At 36.8% G+C, this 16,571-nt stretch overlaps 2 protein-coding genes across 3 annotated transcripts; both read left to right on the forward strand.

Annotated features, from left to right (window-relative positions):
• The first annotated feature begins 1,058 nt into the window (after positions 1–1,058).
• camk1gb (calcium/calmodulin-dependent protein kinase IGb) lies at positions 1,059–11,976 on the forward strand. Its single transcript, XM_055056820.1, has 13 exons — positions 1,059–1,197; positions 2,948–3,050; positions 6,073–6,198; positions 6,281–6,355; positions 6,446–6,584; positions 7,477–7,600; positions 7,684–7,759; positions 8,266–8,378; positions 8,469–8,547; positions 8,635–8,722; positions 9,578–9,927; positions 10,567–10,662; positions 11,172–11,976. The coding sequence occupies exons 2-12, from the start codon at positions 2,965–2,967 to the stop codon at positions 10,622–10,624; spliced, it is 1,314 nt and encodes a 437-aa protein (XP_054912795.1). The 5' UTR covers positions 1,059–1,197; positions 2,948–2,964; the 3' UTR covers positions 10,625–10,662; positions 11,172–11,976.
• Positions 11,977–15,548: 3,572 nt separating this feature from the next.
• g0s2 (G0/G1 switch 2) lies at positions 15,549–16,396 on the forward strand. Of its 2 annotated transcripts, none has more exons than XM_055056845.1 (2): positions 15,549–15,632; positions 15,736–16,396. In XM_055056845.1, exon 2 carries the CDS (start codon positions 15,756–15,758, stop codon positions 16,083–16,085), a length of 330 nt encoding a protein of 109 aa, XP_054912820.1. In that variant the 5' UTR covers positions 15,549–15,632; positions 15,736–15,755; the 3' UTR covers positions 16,086–16,396. The 2 variants fall into 2 exon arrangements, with proteins under 2 accessions (XP_054912820.1, XP_054912821.1); XM_055056846.1 differs by having other exon boundaries at positions 15,561–15,632; positions 15,739–16,396.
• The last annotated feature ends 175 nt before the right edge of the window (positions 16,397–16,571 follow it).

A 16,571-nucleotide genomic window follows, 5' to 3' on the forward strand; every position in this document is an offset into this window, starting at 1 on the left:
TCAAAATATAAAGTGGAAATTTTGGTATTGAAGGACCAAAATGAGAATAATTCATATAAATAACCAAAAATATTAACCAAATGATCCAACCAAATTACTTTTTTTCAGTATAAAACTTATGAAACTTTAACAAAAACTTCAGGTGTGTCTCTGTGTCTGGTGAATTTTTGGCTAAAACATATTTGCTCCCCAACGCAACGCTTACACCTGAAAATGGCTGCTAACAGACGTGCAATTATACAACCATACATCTTTGAAAAGCAATAGTAGAACCTCCTGCACAACCAACAAGAACGCAGCACTTAGTTTCTGGATTGTAAGTACAAAGCACTTGTTTTTACTGAAGTCCCTGTACGATGCATACAGTCGTAAAACCAGCTGATGAAACTTGTTGGAGCTCTGCTTGGGTTGCTAGGTAGCAGGCAGGGCTTGGTTGTAACTTAACAATCTGCAGGTTTTTAAAATGGCTCATAGTTCTGCTTTTGAAAGTATAAAATTTTAGCTCACTTCTCTCGCACCCTACAGCTTCACCCATTCACAAGACTTTGTTGTGAAAGCTAAGGCCAGTTATGTAAGGCTAGTTAGCATAGCCACCGATAGGAGCGGAAAAACAGTTTTCCTGTAATGATGAGTTGTTTCTCCTCTTTTACCACATTCTGCAGGTTCATGAGGTGATTGATTGCAAGTGGCTCTGATTGGTTGCAAGGCGCAGTTCTTCAGTAGTAGCTCAGATCGATCTGTGAAAAGATCGATCTTTTCACAGATTATCTGTCACTCATTTTACTGTCGTGGTGTAAAATGTTAAGCAAAAAAAAAATACATTTTACCTCATCTTTAAATATTTAAACGTACCAGACCAATTTCGCCATATACTCTATTTAATAATATAGCTATTTGGGTAAAATTTCCGAGACTCCAAAAATATCGTGACGTTTAAGTCTCGTTGTTGTTGTTCTCCATTTGCTGCAGCAGAGGGTTGTTGCTCTGCTGCAGACACATGAACGATGCGGCGGCAGCCAGATGATCCGCTCTCAGTCTGAATGAGAAGCCCCGCCCCTTCTGGGTTCTGTCCACCGGGATGCAATAATCCCCGACGTGACAACGGCTATTTGAGCGCTGCTGCACTCAGTAATCTGTCCAGAGCCCGCTGAGCGTTTGGTAGGAGAGTCACAGCTCTTTATCCTGCAGAGCATCTCGGTGAGTCTGAGCTGTTTGATGCTTCATTAGTGTAATGCAAACAGCTTGTTTAGATTAATAATTGACAATATCTTCCATTTATTGTTGTGCGTTTCCTTTTTGTTTTTGTTCTATTATGGGTTCAAACCTGAGCTGAATGTCTAATGATTCATTTGTGTCGCAGAGATTTTTGGATTTTCTTCCGCGGATGCTGCAGCCACTCCGGCTGCTCTGTTGGTGCATGAATGCATCATCCAGTCTCAGACAGCAGAGAGTAGTTTCTCTTTTCTGTCACGACAGAATAACAGCAACAGAAATTAAACAGGAGGAGAAATGATCTCTTTTTCAAACTTGTTACATGTTTTTGACTTTTAGAAATCACTTCTGTTTCCCTGGTTGTGTTGGTTTTGCTGCATCCTGTGCAGTCACGTAAGAAAATAAAAACTGAATCTACTCCAAAACTCTCATTAATTTCAAGGTTAAATTTAATACATTTAGCTGAACTTATTGAGACACTCCATAAGTTCTGCAGCCGATTTTTGGAGCATCTCACTGAGTGTAAGGTTGATCCAAATGCCCTCTGTTTCTTTTCTTTATAACCACAGATTTTGGTTAATGAAATGACTAAACCAGTCATTTTGATCATTTCCCCTCACAGGCTGTTTTACTTTTTGTTTGTTTCCACTTTGCTTTATTAGCGTCAGTATAAGCGTTTTGCTTTCGTCAGTAATCTTTTCAAAATATATATTTATATTCTCCTTTCAATATCGTCACCTTCCTAAAACAATTGTCCAAGTAATTTTTTGTCAAAAGGAATTTGTTTTATTTATTTATTTATTTATTTATCTATTGTCTAAATTAAAGAAGAGGTGATGTTTTGTTTCTTATTAAACAAAAACATTATGACAAAATAAAAAAAGAATATATATATATATATATATATATATATATATATATATATATATATATATATATATTATATATATATATATATATATATATATATATTCTTTGTTGATTTATTTCAAGCAGACAATAAAAAGTAAAAACAAAATAAAACAAATAAAACAAATTATGCCAACTGACATGCAATTTTACACGACTTGTTCAAAAAGAAACAGGTAGAAGATACAATATGATTTTCAGCCCCTCCAAAATGACTTGGGTTATTAATTTTAGAACAGTGATGATATGTTTGATTCCTGTGTTTCTTTAGGCTTTAAGGTATTTTCGGGTGTCACCTGTGAGACAGTCAGGTCTCCAGATCAGGAGTTTCTAATCCCTTATATAAGAGGAAAGAGGTCAAGAAACTCAAGTGGGTAACCTGCTCATTAAAAGTGCTCCTAATCCTTCTGGGAACCTCCAGTTTTAATGGCTTCTTCCCAAACTCGGTTTCAATCCTTCCAGGTCTTGATCTGGTTGTTTCCTCGGGATCTCATTTTATGCTCATCATTCAGTTTAGCTTTATTCCCTTTGTGAAGTTGGTGCACAGATGTGAGCTGAATAAACTGGCTGCTGATCAGATTATTGGGCGAACCCTTAGTCTGCTGCTGTCAGACAGTCTGGGCTGTGTGGCAGACGCATCAACCTTCACAACTGCTTCGTCATGGCTGCAGTAATCCCACATGACTGTCTGGACGTATGATTATTGTATCAGGATGGAGGAGTCGGCCCGCTGAGCAGGCGTCGCTTCCCATGCAGCACTTTGACATCCGTGGAGCTTCGGTGTGCGCTGACCTCTCGGCTTGTGTCTTCTGTTTCCCTCTGAAAGAAATCCCCACCGCAGACATGGGGCGCCAGGAGGGCGAGTACACGTGGAAGAAGAACACGGAAAACATCCAGGAGATTTTTGAAATCATAGAAGAGTTGGGATCGTAAGTACTTCGCTCATCTGTCTGTCACTTGTTGTTTAAATGTTCCGCACAGCTGGAGGTGGAGCAGATTAGTGGTTTGATTGGATTGACCGAAGGACGCCTGCTTTCTTAAAGTTTTAGTTTTCTGATGGAGTCGTCTGATGAGGCAGAGACAAAGTTCATTCACTAAAACTGGGACCCGTCTATTGTTTTTTTTTTTTTAAACGGAGATGTGCCGCTCAAACAACGTTTCTTTTCATAAAGAAAATCTAAAGTTTCAAATGAACGTCTCTGAAATCCCACGCAAAAATTCAGCATTTATTTCCAGAACATGAGAGAGTCACAATAAGGAAAAAGATGAGTGCTTTCAGACCTCAAATAATGTAAAGAAAACAAGTTCATATTCATTTAGGAACAGCAATACTAATGCTTTAACTCGGGAAGAGTTGAGAAATAAACATTTGGTGGAATAACCAAGTGGGATTTAATGGCTTTCAGTGCAATGAGTTCTTCATTTTTTCCAGAACTGTATCTATTAAGATGATTTTTTTCACGTTACCTAAACAAAAGTGACTTTTTTATTTTACTTTTTTGTCAAATTCTCATCTCCATAAATGATCCTAAATATGAAACACTGACCTCTAAAAACTATTTATGTAAATGTGAACATATTAAATGCTCCTAACATGAACAGTGGTTTACTAGTCAGTGCAGTGTGGTGATAAGAAATGTAAATTCAGTAGTTATATATGAAAAAAGACACTAAAATATAAAGCATTAGCTGTTATTCCTCCAGCTGAAGTCATTGCTCTGACTCTGTGCAGACGGTTCTTAATCTCATCTGCTGGCCTGATTTCTTTCCCATCAGAGGTGATAATCAGCAAGTTGAGCATCTTGTAAACAACAGATATAAAAAAAAATTGAATGTGCTGCCAAACTGAAAACACAATCTTGTAGAGAATGCTGTCGGGGGATTTTGAGCTGCGAGCATCAGCGGTGATTAGACTGTGTTTTCCCTGCAGGCAATAGTGTGTGACTCAGTTAGTCAAAAGCAATGCCGTTTATTTCCCTGAACAGCTTGAAAAACAGGCTCAAGGTTTTGGTTATGAGGGCGAAGATTTACGGAAACCATAATGTGCTAAAAGTTTTTTCATGGTTTATTAAGAAGAGGCACCAAAATTGTCTCTTTGTAACTTCGCTTTCATTCAAGTGGTTGACCCACTTTTAAGAAAAATGTAGCTTCCTTCACTGTATTGTCATGAAAATCCATCAGAATTTAAAAAGAAATAAAGGACATTCTTAATGGATTAAGCTTAATTAACAATAGATATTTTTATTTTGACAGTTTGCTGAGAAAAAAAGATAAATTGTTAAAATTATATTACACACTTCAGCAATAATGTCGACTATGATTCACTGGAATTCATTGTGGTGTGCCACAAGGTTGTGTCGTCAGCTCTGAAACTTTTTTGTTATTGTTAATACACATATTATTATTATTAATATGAAATTTATTAGTTGCAAATGATGGAGCAGTCAAAAATAAAATGTTTGACATAAATAAATAAATGAAAAATTACATCAAAATTTTTTATATATTGATTTGGTGATGAGCAAACAAAAAACAACACAAGGTTTATAATAAATTATATTGTCAGCATCCTAAAATAATGGCTTAAGTCATTTTATTTCTTTTTTTTTGCCAAAAGTTATATATTTTGCCTAAATTATCTTTTGGCAAAAAAATAAAAATATAAATAAATAAATTCTTTAGGAAGATGATATCAAAGTGCAACAAAAACTTGTGGACAAAAAAAAATACTGTTTGATTATCATTGTGAGATTTGACTCTCCTAAGTCTCTGTTTTCTTTTTGTTTTATTTAAAAATGTTGTATGGACTGTAAAAATGTTTAAGTGTATTAAGATGCTTCTGACTTTGCTTTTTGGGTGTCATTTGTGAATAAAAATGAATATGACACATTTGTTCAACTTAAAAAAATTCAAACCTCATTATTGTACTAAAGGAAGTTTAGGCTCTCTTGTCTCTAACGGTGTCTGAATATTTCTGGCTTTACCAAACCGGGTCATAAAACTACAAACAACTACAGTACAGCTCAGCTGTGACCTTATTTTTTATATATTTTTTTGTCCATATGAAAAGTGTGTCACCTCCTGGGCAGATGGCGGCTTTATGATATCCTATCTGCCTGAAACCCTGACACCTGTCTGTGACCCGGCCCGCTCAGCGTCTGCTTCTTAAGACGTCCCGCCGCCGCACATGCTCACCGTCTGACCTTTGGAACCCTCAGCTGGCCACAGTTTCCGTTGCGTCAGGGATAAACGCTCTAATCCACCTGGAGGAACAACTATTCCCAGACTGCAGCTGAAGATAGCATGGGAACAGAACACATTAACAGGCTTCTGGCATGCGAATAGTTAAGCTGCACAGATCTTAATTTTATGATTTTTACTCTCTCCAAGAAACTCAAATCTGGACAATTTTATTAAAGGAAGAGGCAACAAAGAAAATAAATAAAACAATTTATTTCTTTGTAACACAAAAAACAGACAAATAAATTGATTATTCACTCAAATATCTTCAAACTATGGGATTTGGTTAATTTAAAAATTGTATTAGTTATTAATTTAATTTATAAAAGTTTTTTTTTTTTTTTTTGCATTTTGTCTTTTAAAGCTGAAACTGTGTGAACTACTTTAAAGCAAATGTGCATTTCAGTGAATTGCCACATTTTGTCATGTTTACCACCACAACCAACTACAAATTTATCAAGAAACTAAAGATTTAGTTGCCTGGTTAAAGTTTGGGTTTTTTTATTTCCAAAAGTAAAAGTAATTTTCTTCTGACTCATCTGAAGCTGCTGATGCATTAAATTATCACAACCTACAAATGTCTGTGTTTAAATTTCAAAATGTGAAAAAGCTTCTAGCAGACGAGCAGGTTAATGACTGTATGACTATCTCATAAAGGAATATCTCATTTCCTCCACCGCTGATTGTCAGTCTTTTGTGTGTCGTCAACAGAGGCGCGTTCTCTGAGGTCTACATGGTGAGAGAGCGGAAGACCGGGAAGACGTTCGCCATGAAGTGTGTGAAGAAGAAAAAGAAGAGGGACATCAACCTGGAGAACGAGATTGCTGTGCTGAAAAAGTAATTACTGTTTTAATAACCGTTCCTCAGCTGGAAGAGAGTTAAAAATGTCTCATAAAATCCTGTTTGTTTTCTCAAACAGAATCCAACATGAGAATGTTGTAGGGATGGAAGATTTCTACGAAAGTCGGACGCATTACTACCTCATCATGCATCTGTGAGTTTTCTGTTTGTGCAAGAATCTAATCGGAGCTGCTAATGATGGTGACCATTGAATTTTACCAATGTGGATTTTCTGCCTGGTCAGGGTTTCGGGTGGTGAGCTGTTCGACCGTATTCTGGACCGCGGCGTTTATTCAGAGAAGGACGCCAGCAGGGTGATCCAGCAGGTTCTGGAAGCCGTGAGCTACCTGCATGAAAATGGCATCGTGCATCGAGACCTCAAGGTGTGGATTCATATTTTATTCCTCTTTTAATGCAATCAACCAGAGTTGGGCTGTGATTTTTTATTTTTTTACTTTTTACTCTTACTTGAGTAAAGTTTCTGGATTTTCTACCCGTTGAATGAAAAACAAACTTATTTAACCAAAAATTTACCACACACCTGAAGTTTTTGTTAAAGTTTCATTATTGAAAGAAACTAATTTGTAAACAGTTTCTTTTGCCTGATTTTGTTATGTTTTCTTATATGAATTATTAATATATTGGTCCTTAAAATACCAAAATTTCCACTTAACTTTATATTTTTGTCTGCCTGATGATGCTATTTTTAAATATTAAATGATTGATAATTTGACTTTTTATCAAATTCAATCTGGAGAGACTCGCACGGAGAAAAGCAGCAGTTAGAAAGTTTTATTGACCCGAAGTGCTTTGGCGCTTGGACGCCGGTAGAAGACGTGAGTGCTGAGAATCGCCGTGAGCTTGGATGAACGGCTCGGGGCGAAGCTCAAGGTAGTCTTCCTCCTGGGCCCGGATACTGCTGGTGGAGTGGAGCCTGGGGAGGAAAGAGCTTGAAGGGAGTCTGGATGATACCGGGGAGGATGAGGGTGGAGACGGGGAGGAGGTCGAAGCGTGGCTGACGCAGGTGGATCCATGGTTGTCCTTTTGAAGGAGCTCTTGCGTGGTGATTGGCTGGAGCGGAGGCATGGTAATTGATGATGCCGGTAGGCTGAAGAGAGTCTCCCAGCTTGAATTTACACCTAGGCTTCCATTACTTGGTGATTAATTGATTAATCATCAGAATTATCATAAATAATAATTAGTAGCAGCTCTAATTAGCCTTATAGCTACTTTGGGATGTTGGGATGAACAGATTTTGTGTTTGTTTCCTCACAGCCAGAGAACATCCTCTATTACAGCCAGGATGAAGACTCCAAGATCATGATCAGTGACTTCGGCCTGTCAAAGATGGCCGAAAACGGCATCATGTCCACAGCATGCGGCACCCCAGGTTACGTAGGTAAGGAAACGCTCTGTAGAAAATGATCAGATACTAGAAATGTGACACAATATAAATTATTTTAACCTTTTCTTCTCTCTCAGCTCCTGAAGTTTTGGCACAGAAGCCCTACAGCAAGGCAGTTGACTGCTGGTCCATTGGAGTTATCACATACATCCTGTAAGCATCAATTAAAAATCGATTTTTACATTAAAGGCTGCTTGGTGCATCTGAGATCTATTTTTCTAAATACTAAAAGTATTGATTAATTGATGAAGAATGCCATTAGGAGGCGAGAATATGCAAATATAATAAAGATATGTTAATAGTATTTGAACAATAGAACCCCCTAGTGGAAATGTTCCTTCATAGAGCCGATATGTGGATTTAAATAGTAAAATTAGGAACACTGATCAAAACATTTGATATGTATTGATCAGAGTTGAGTAGTAGCTAGTTACATATACTCAATTACATGTAATTTAATAACTATTTTTTAAAAAAACATTACCTCCTACATGAGTATAGTTTTTGAATACTCTGGTATTGCTTGTTTCACAAATCAGTGACTTTCTATGATTTATAACACTTTAAATCTATTTGTTGCTGAAAGATGATACACAAATAAATTTAAAATAAATTGAAAACATTCAATTGAATAACTAAATGCCCATGTTTCATTGCAGACTCTGTGGCTATCCTCCTTTTTATGAAGAAAGTGAGACAAGACTCTTCTCCAAGATCATGAAGGCTCAGTATGAGTTTGACTCACCATTTTGGGATGACATATCTGAATCTGGTATTTACATTCCCTTTTTATGCACACAACTCTTTATAGCGTTTTCTTGTCTTTTTTCCAAGAAAGTAAGTGTCCCATTTTCCTCTGCAGCCAAGGATTTCATTCGTAATATGATGCAGAAGAACCCCAGCATGCGTTACACCACAGACCAAGCTCTCAGACACCCCTGGTGAGTTGCGCTCATCTGTTTCAGGTAATGGCCTAATCTCCATCTTGGAATAAATCTAAGCTTTCCATTGCGTTGTCCGTTCTCCAGGATAATCGGAAAGACGGCTCGAAGCCAAGACATCTACTACTCGGTCAGCGCTCAGATGCAGAAGAACTTCGCCCAGTCCAAGTGGAAGGTCAGTTCGTTCTCATTTCCTGGATTTAATGTGATGTAACCTGAAGTTTCAATTTGGAGTCCATTAATCAGGTGTGCACCTAAATCCTTTCCGATTAAGGCCGGTTAAATAAGATGGGCTTATGGAAAAGTCACTAACTGATGATGAGTTACCAAACCAAATTGGATTGGTCCCTAATAGAAATTAGCTTAAAACATCTCCCAAGTTTATTTGGGTTGCACATTTCAGTTCATCATTAAAATATTACCATTTACAATATTTTCATTTGTCAAATTATATCATCAAAATTAAGAAAATACACATAAAATATGTAGATTACTATTCTCTATACAGGTTACAAAATAGTATGTTTTTTTTGCATTAGTTGAACACTGACAAAGTTTTGTGTACATTCGTAATGGAAATGTTCTGCTAAGGTAGAAAATGTTTTCAATTCCTTTTTTCCATTAAATTGGAATTTTCCAAAAGTCAAAAACTTTCAGATTTTGAAACTCCAATAAAAAGAAAATCCATATGTTTTTTCTGAAAACTTATGAGATTAATCTTAGAAATTTGAGTATTTCTTCAGAAACTTTTCCACTTTTCAAGCTCAGATTTTTATTCCTAGACATTATCTGATATTAACCTAATTTTCTTCTCTTGATTTTTTTTTTTCACTTTTCAGACTCAGTATTTTTATCTTGCTTTGTCGATGAAAAAAACAACAACTAAAAAACCCAATACATTTTCGTTGCATGGTTAATGGAAATTGGGGTGATGCGCTGCTTTCTTTCTGGCTTAAGGGAAAAACCAGGAAGCTTTGTTGAAACGTTGAGGTATTAAAGTGACGCCTGTTTTTTCTTCTTCTCCGTACAGCAAGCCATTAACGCCGCTGTAGCCATCAATCACATGAAGAAGCTCCAGCTGGCGCACACAGAGCTGGCCCCGCGGCAGGCCAGCGTCCCAGACATCAAAGTCATCGATGTGTCTTCCCCAACAAAGAGCCGCAAACATCTGGAGCCGGAAAAGCCGGAGACCAAGAAGGAAGACGTCAACAGCAACATAAGCGAAACGCAGCACATGTCTCTGCCCCCGAGCCACGTTGATCTGAAGAACCACTTCCACCCACTGAAGGCCAGTCAGAGCCAGAACGCCGCGCAGCACACGCCCACCATGGCCGAGCAGGGGAAGCACGTGTACCACTCAGAGCCCGCCAACCTGAACGGGTAGGCGTCAGAATCCAGTCATACATCTCGACTGTGTCACAGAAGCAAACATCTGCAAAAAAAGAGCCGGCGTACATTTCTGCCAGAAACAGTCAGAAATATTCTAGCAAAAAACTGGAACATTTTTTAATTTGAAAAGTTGAACATTTGCTACAAGAAACTCAGAAATTTTAGATTAATATCAGAAACTTACTAAGAAAAAAAACAAACAAAATTTCTGACTTTGAAAAGTCAAACGTTTGATAGGAAGATATCAGAAAGTTTCTTGAAACACACTTGGAAATTTCCAAGCTGCAAAGGTTTGAATTTGGTAGAAAAATCTCAGGAATTTTTAGATTAATCTCAGAATTTTTGAAACACATGTTAGCTGTTTCAAAAAGATTTTGAAAAGTCAAAAATTTGTAAGAAATTTTGTAGAAAAATCTTTAAAATTTCTGGATTGAACATTCTCAACTTTTGAAACGTCCATGTTTTTTCAAAAAAAAAAAATCATACCAAAATTTCTGAGTTTTTTCTAATAAACTTTCAACTTTTCAAAGGTGACATTTTTCTTGTCATTTTTCTGGAATATTTCTTAGATTATTTTCTGCATTGGTCTGATGTGCAATAACGTTCCTCTGCTTTTTTTTTTTTTTTCAGGTACGCTAAAAACAGGAATGGGAAGACTTTACAGACCGGAGTTTGCTCTATCATGTGAAAGCCAGATGAAGTTTTGATGAGTTAAAACTTTTTTTGGTAAGTAGAAAATCAAATGCAATATAAATTATGTTGCACTTGTTCACATTTTGTCACTTTACAAACCGTACACATAATGTATTTTGTTAATATTTTATGTAAAGAGTCCACCTTTTATGTGAAGGTTGTCAAAATTTTTCAAATAAATAAATCTAAAAACTATTAATCACCAAGAATCCATATTTTCCCAAGCTCACTGAGTGTAGGCTTTGACTGGACCATTCTAACATCTAATCATGCTATTGGCTAAAATCTTGGATCTCATTTGCTTTTTCCCCACCTTTGTAAATATATTTGAATTTTATTGACCGGATTAAAGTTTTTGGGTTGTAAGTCACCCATTTTTTTTGAAAACCACAAGAAGACAAACAAGGGTCTCCTTGAGCTGCTGTCATCATTTATTAGATGAAAATTTGAGGTTATAAAGTGACAACATGTGCATGAATTCTCATGAATCTCAGTTTCAGCTTATACCAAAGATGAAACCCTTGTGTTTCTGCCCTCTGCAGGTCAGTGCTGATGTTTTGACTCGGTGTGACGCCGTCTTGTGTCAGCAGCTCCTCTCTGCTCAGAGTCAGAGGAGGTTGACCCCCAGTGGACCCGACCGGTCCACGCCATCAGTCTGTGGGGCTTCTTGTCGGAAAGAGTGCCAATAAAAACTCACTCGCATTAAATCTCCAAACATTTATCTAAGACACACACTTCCACATTGCAGACGTTGAGTTTCAAAGGACGGGATGGTGGATCAGGAAAAGAGAGTTCCTGATCTTTTTAAGGACTTGATACCTATCGTGTTTGTTTGCAGCTTGTTTTTTCAAAGGATCGTTTGAGATCTGAAAAGCACAGACAGGAAGGAGACGATAACCTTCACCCACTTTTGTAAATGAATAAAAACCCACATTGTAAATAAATCATTTGAAAGAAGTGCTCACAGCTTCTAGTGAGTGACACTGATGTAAATTTACGTTTTCATTCTTCCTGTAAATGTTTTTCTTTGCCTGCTCAAGCGAATAAATCACAGTCATTATGAATGTTGCAAATATGATTACAAATTGCCAATTCATAGCTCTTGCATGCCATCAGCGATTTAAAACCTAAATGTTTAGTAAATACTTAGTTAAAACACAGTTTGTAATGTGATATTTTTATTTTATTTTCTTCAGTTTGGTGCAGTTATATTGATCTCGTTTGCAGTATATTCTGAAGAAATCTGGTTGGCTCAGAAATAAAAGCTAAATGTGAAATATATGTCATTCCTCTACTTAAACTCATGAGTCAATAAAATCATTAATCAAAAATGTTTCTCAAGTTGTTTTCTGTTGTTTTTAACAGAGATATTTTAAAAAATAACTATATAAATAAATAAAAATATATTAACAAAAATAATTTAAAAATACATATAAGACAAAAAATGAAATATCTGAAATAGGCCAATTCTGAACTGTTGGAATTATTTTCAGTGTTTTTACACTGACTAATGTAAATACTTATTAAAGTACTTAAAACATTTTACTATGTACAATTTGACTCAGGTATAGTAAAAATTGTAAAATAGGCCAAAAAATTATGGAAAATGTAGCAGTGAAGATTTCATCATCCCCTGATACAGTGAACAGAGAGGAGGGTTTTTATATTAGGTATAAAAAGAGAATCAGCAAGAATATTTTTTAAACTAGGACAAAAAATAAAAACTGGCTTAAGAATACCTGAACTTTTTTATTAGAGCATTCATGTACTGGAAATAAACTTTTTTCTTTCCTATTTTCAGAAACTCTTCAGGCATATCTGAACATTTTACCTTTGACCTGATTTAGTGTCTCCAATTAAACTAACCTGAAAGCCAATTAGCAAGCAACACTTCATGAGATCAGATTACATTTAAACTCCAAACACGGTTAGGATTAACAAGAGAGTGTATTTAGAGCGGCAGGTTTCAAAAAACGTGACTTACACTCAGCATAAGACACATTTTTAGAAGCTGCAACAAAAAAATCCCTAATTCAATGTATATAAGTTAAACCAAATATACTTTAGACATTGTTCCTCTTGTCTGCATTTGCTCTATATCTAAAGAAAACTTTTTGATAAAAAACAAAAATGATCTTTTTATTTTGAAATGCTGTAAATAAACAGGTTGTTAGTAATCTTTTTTATTTAAAAGCAAACTAAACAGGACATCCTACCCTTTATCATCCCTCCTCACATCTGGACCCAATTCCTCACCTCACCTAACAGACTGGCTTGGTGAAGTCCAGGGGGAAGACAGACTGTCCATTCAAGCGCAGAAACGCAGCAAATTGGGGGAAAGGTCTCCAAACAGGCTCAACCTTTTCCCATCAGCTTCCAACTCAAATGCCCAGAATCCAAAGTCACTTTGTAGAGGAACATTTTGGACAACGTTATCACAGAGAGATTACCACAGCGTCTTTGGAAAGCCTCATGTTTATTTAGTAAAAACAAACCGAAATGTGCAACTTTACCAATGCTCATGTCAGGGTGCCGAGGCCTAACCATGGAAAAAATAAGAGAGATAAACCGGTGAGAGGTTATTCTTGCATAGAAACAAAGTCCCAAATTTAAGTAGGAAATCTGAGAACTTTAATGGCTATTGGTGTATATTTTTCTCCCTAATGGATGCTTGTGTACACAAAACCTTACAGGGTTTCCCAAAGAAAACTTGTTTTTGAGTTAAATTTTTTTTTATTTGGGAGGAAGTTTGAAAATATCAATAGGTAATTACATGTTACTCAAAGAATTACTAACAATACCTAAACACCAACTACAGACTCTTTAAAAAAAAAGGCAAACATTAAAATGAATAAATAAATAAGCCATTCTTAGTCTGGTGGGAGTATAAGTTGTACTTATACTTTTTAGTATAACAAAGACAGTTATACTAGAAAGTAGACCAAAAATACTTGGTAAGTTTTTGTGTTTTTGCAATCTACAACAGTAGTCCAAAAGTGCAAACCACTTGAACAAACCATTAAAACAACAAATTGAAAAACAGTAACTGAAAAATACCCCTCTTCTGCTTTAGATATTTCTGCATTGTCTTATCAAGCTGCTCCCAAGACTTATGCAGAGTCATATGACAGCAGGGGAGAGCTCCTTGATCCTGGAGACTAAGTGTTACTTCCCCAATGTAGAACGTATCTGCCCTCTTTAGCAGGAAAGAACAACCCCCTTTCCTTAACAATAGACAAATGGTCAGACGATCTAGGGGCTCCACAGAGTCCCTAGTACATCACAATCAGGGATTCACACCTATAGTCCAATCAAGTATTTCTTCTCTGACCAGAACCTAAAAAAGGAAACCAGATCCACTGTTACTCAGAGCAGACTTGACAGACTCCTTTGACTCTGTATTTCTGTTTTCACCTTGCAAGGTTTTAAAGTTTTCCAGACTCTTGTTAAAGTATTTTTTCCACAACAGGGAGAGGAGCTACTCTACTCTGTAGTGCTGTTTGATTCCTACATCTAGAAAGCTTCTTATTCCTTAACATTCCTGGGGCAAAAGAAACCCAAGAAAAGGCACAATCACTTCCTCTAAGCAATACAGAGTTTCAGTCTTCTTTCTGTTCATGGTAATAAATGGACTGCCATCATGCAAAATTGTGCTTTTTGTATTTTTTGATGAGTTTAAGTGACTATCTGTGTGTCTGTACTACTGGAAAGATACAGATTGAATTTTCTTTCAAGGTGATGTTATTGCTCTCTATCCTAATCTTTAAAAAAAAAGTTTGTTTTGTATGCTCTTTCCCAGCTTGTTGACATTGTCAATCAATATGACAACTTTGACCACAGAATTTGTTTTCATTTACACTCTTGCATGAAACTTGCTATATTGACACAGTTATTTCTCAGCAATTAAAGAAGTTCTTTTCATAATTTGACAGAAAGCACAAACATCGGAATAATTGAATAAGACTGGATGTAGAGTTAAACCAAGGAGAGTTGCAAGAAAGACAATTACCTCAGTATATGCTGTGTCTGCTTTACCGCTGACCTATAAGTCACCTAGAAGTTTAAAAATTTAATTGATCAGTTATTTTCTGCCTGGATCAATAGATAGACATTGACCATCGCTGTGGCTTAAAATCCAACTGGACTAAAAGCTACAGTGCGAAGCGTGCATCATCTGTTGTGCAGATGTTGCTTCAGCCTTGATGTGTGTTCTGTGTCCGTTTCACTGAGTGTGCATGACTCATGGTCCTGTGTGACAAAGATCAGACGCATTTCCCAACTCACTTGCCTGACTTCACCCCTCTGTCGCGTGCAGCAAGATTTGGGTCGAAGGGCATGGAGTTTGAGGCAAAGATTGCAAGTACACGCGAACATACACACACACACGAACACGCCAGTCTCTTACCGAGTCAGATGGGTTGCAGGAGTCAGAGCAGCACCGGACTGCATGATTCAAAGGATTGTGTAGCACCTTATCTGGCTGTGGAACTTATCTGTCCGTGTTCAATAAGGGGTATTCCTTGTATAACCACACAATCTTTGTCAGTCAATACGTAGGAGGGACTTTTGTCAGCCACTCATATTTTGATTGGACATTGTTCAAGCTCACCTGAGGAGGACTATGTGCACAGTTACAACTCACCCAATGCAAATCAACCACACATGTGCAGTTTGTATCAGTATTGATGGATATGCCAAAACCCTATTGTTGGAGATTGTCCACACATCAAGCTGTTTACCATATCTGTTTTGGCCCAAATGTGATGTCACATCATCTACAAGAAGCGTTTCATTTCTAGCTCTACAACTGCATGCCCTTTGACACAAACAAGTGTGAATCTCTTTAAAAAAAATGAGTGCAGTACCTCATGAATATGCATCAAGTCTGAGGGAGTTGACGTGGCTCTTCTCGCCCTTAAATTGCAGAATTTCCTCTTGCCTTTCCACCATCAACATTAAGCCAAACAATTTGGGACAATCAAGACTTTGGTACGTGCTTCAAGGTGAGTTGTTGCTTCTAAAACACGTTGAACATTTTCAGGACTATTTTCTCAGAAAAAACAACTTTGTACATTGTTTTTTCTTGATTTTTTTTTTTTTTTTCAGCAGGGTCATCAAATCCAAATATGGAAAGCATAAGTGACATCATCCCTTTCGCCAAGGATCTGCTGCGCCAGAAGCCTACCCGCAGCATGTTGAAGATCTACATGCTCGGCTCCACTCTGGCTGTTCTTGGAATGGTTGGAGGAATGGTGGAGATGATTTTCCTGCCCTTTGTGGAGGATCGAACCATAGAGGAAGAACTGGAACAACTTCTCATTGAAAACAAGAAAAAGAAAGATGTCCCAACAACTGACATTACCTCTGTTCATACAATCTTAATGTCTGAGGCAAAGGTCAAACATCTGGGAACTGCTTTGCAGAGAAACTCAGCCAACCGTTTGCACGCATCTTAGGGAAACCCTTCGTACCCAGAAATGGACTTTGCAGACAGGGTTGTTGATGGCAGTAGTGATAAACCCTGTCACCACATTAAACTGATCCCTTTTTCTGCATTATTTATGTCTTATGTGGCTAAAAATGAAGTTTGTCCTTGCTGTTGACAAAACAAAATACAGTGAACTTTTAGACTGAAAAACTGCAGGATACAGTAATGTCTGGCTGCTGGGCAGCAGATTCTAATAAATGACTTGTACTGGATGTTCAAAGAAGAATTTTTACATGTTTTGTATAGTAATAAACAACTTTTCTTGTACAAGCAAAATTCTACGTATGACCTTTATAACTGTGGGCTAATTCAAATAAATTCATCATAAAATGTAAACACAATAAAATAATTTGTAAACTTCAAATTTAAAGCAAAAAAAACTGTTCACAATTGATTAAATAGTCTCATAAGCTGGAAAGTTTCACAAATCAATAATGTTTTTTGTCCTGACTTA

Source organism: Poeciliopsis prolifica, unplaced genomic scaffold (assembly GCF_027474105.1).
Source record: "Poeciliopsis prolifica strain line A6 unplaced genomic scaffold, Auburn_PproV2 SCAFFOLD046, whole genome shotgun sequence".
Taxonomy (NCBI): Eukaryota; Metazoa; Chordata; class Actinopteri; order Cyprinodontiformes; family Poeciliidae; genus Poeciliopsis; species Poeciliopsis prolifica.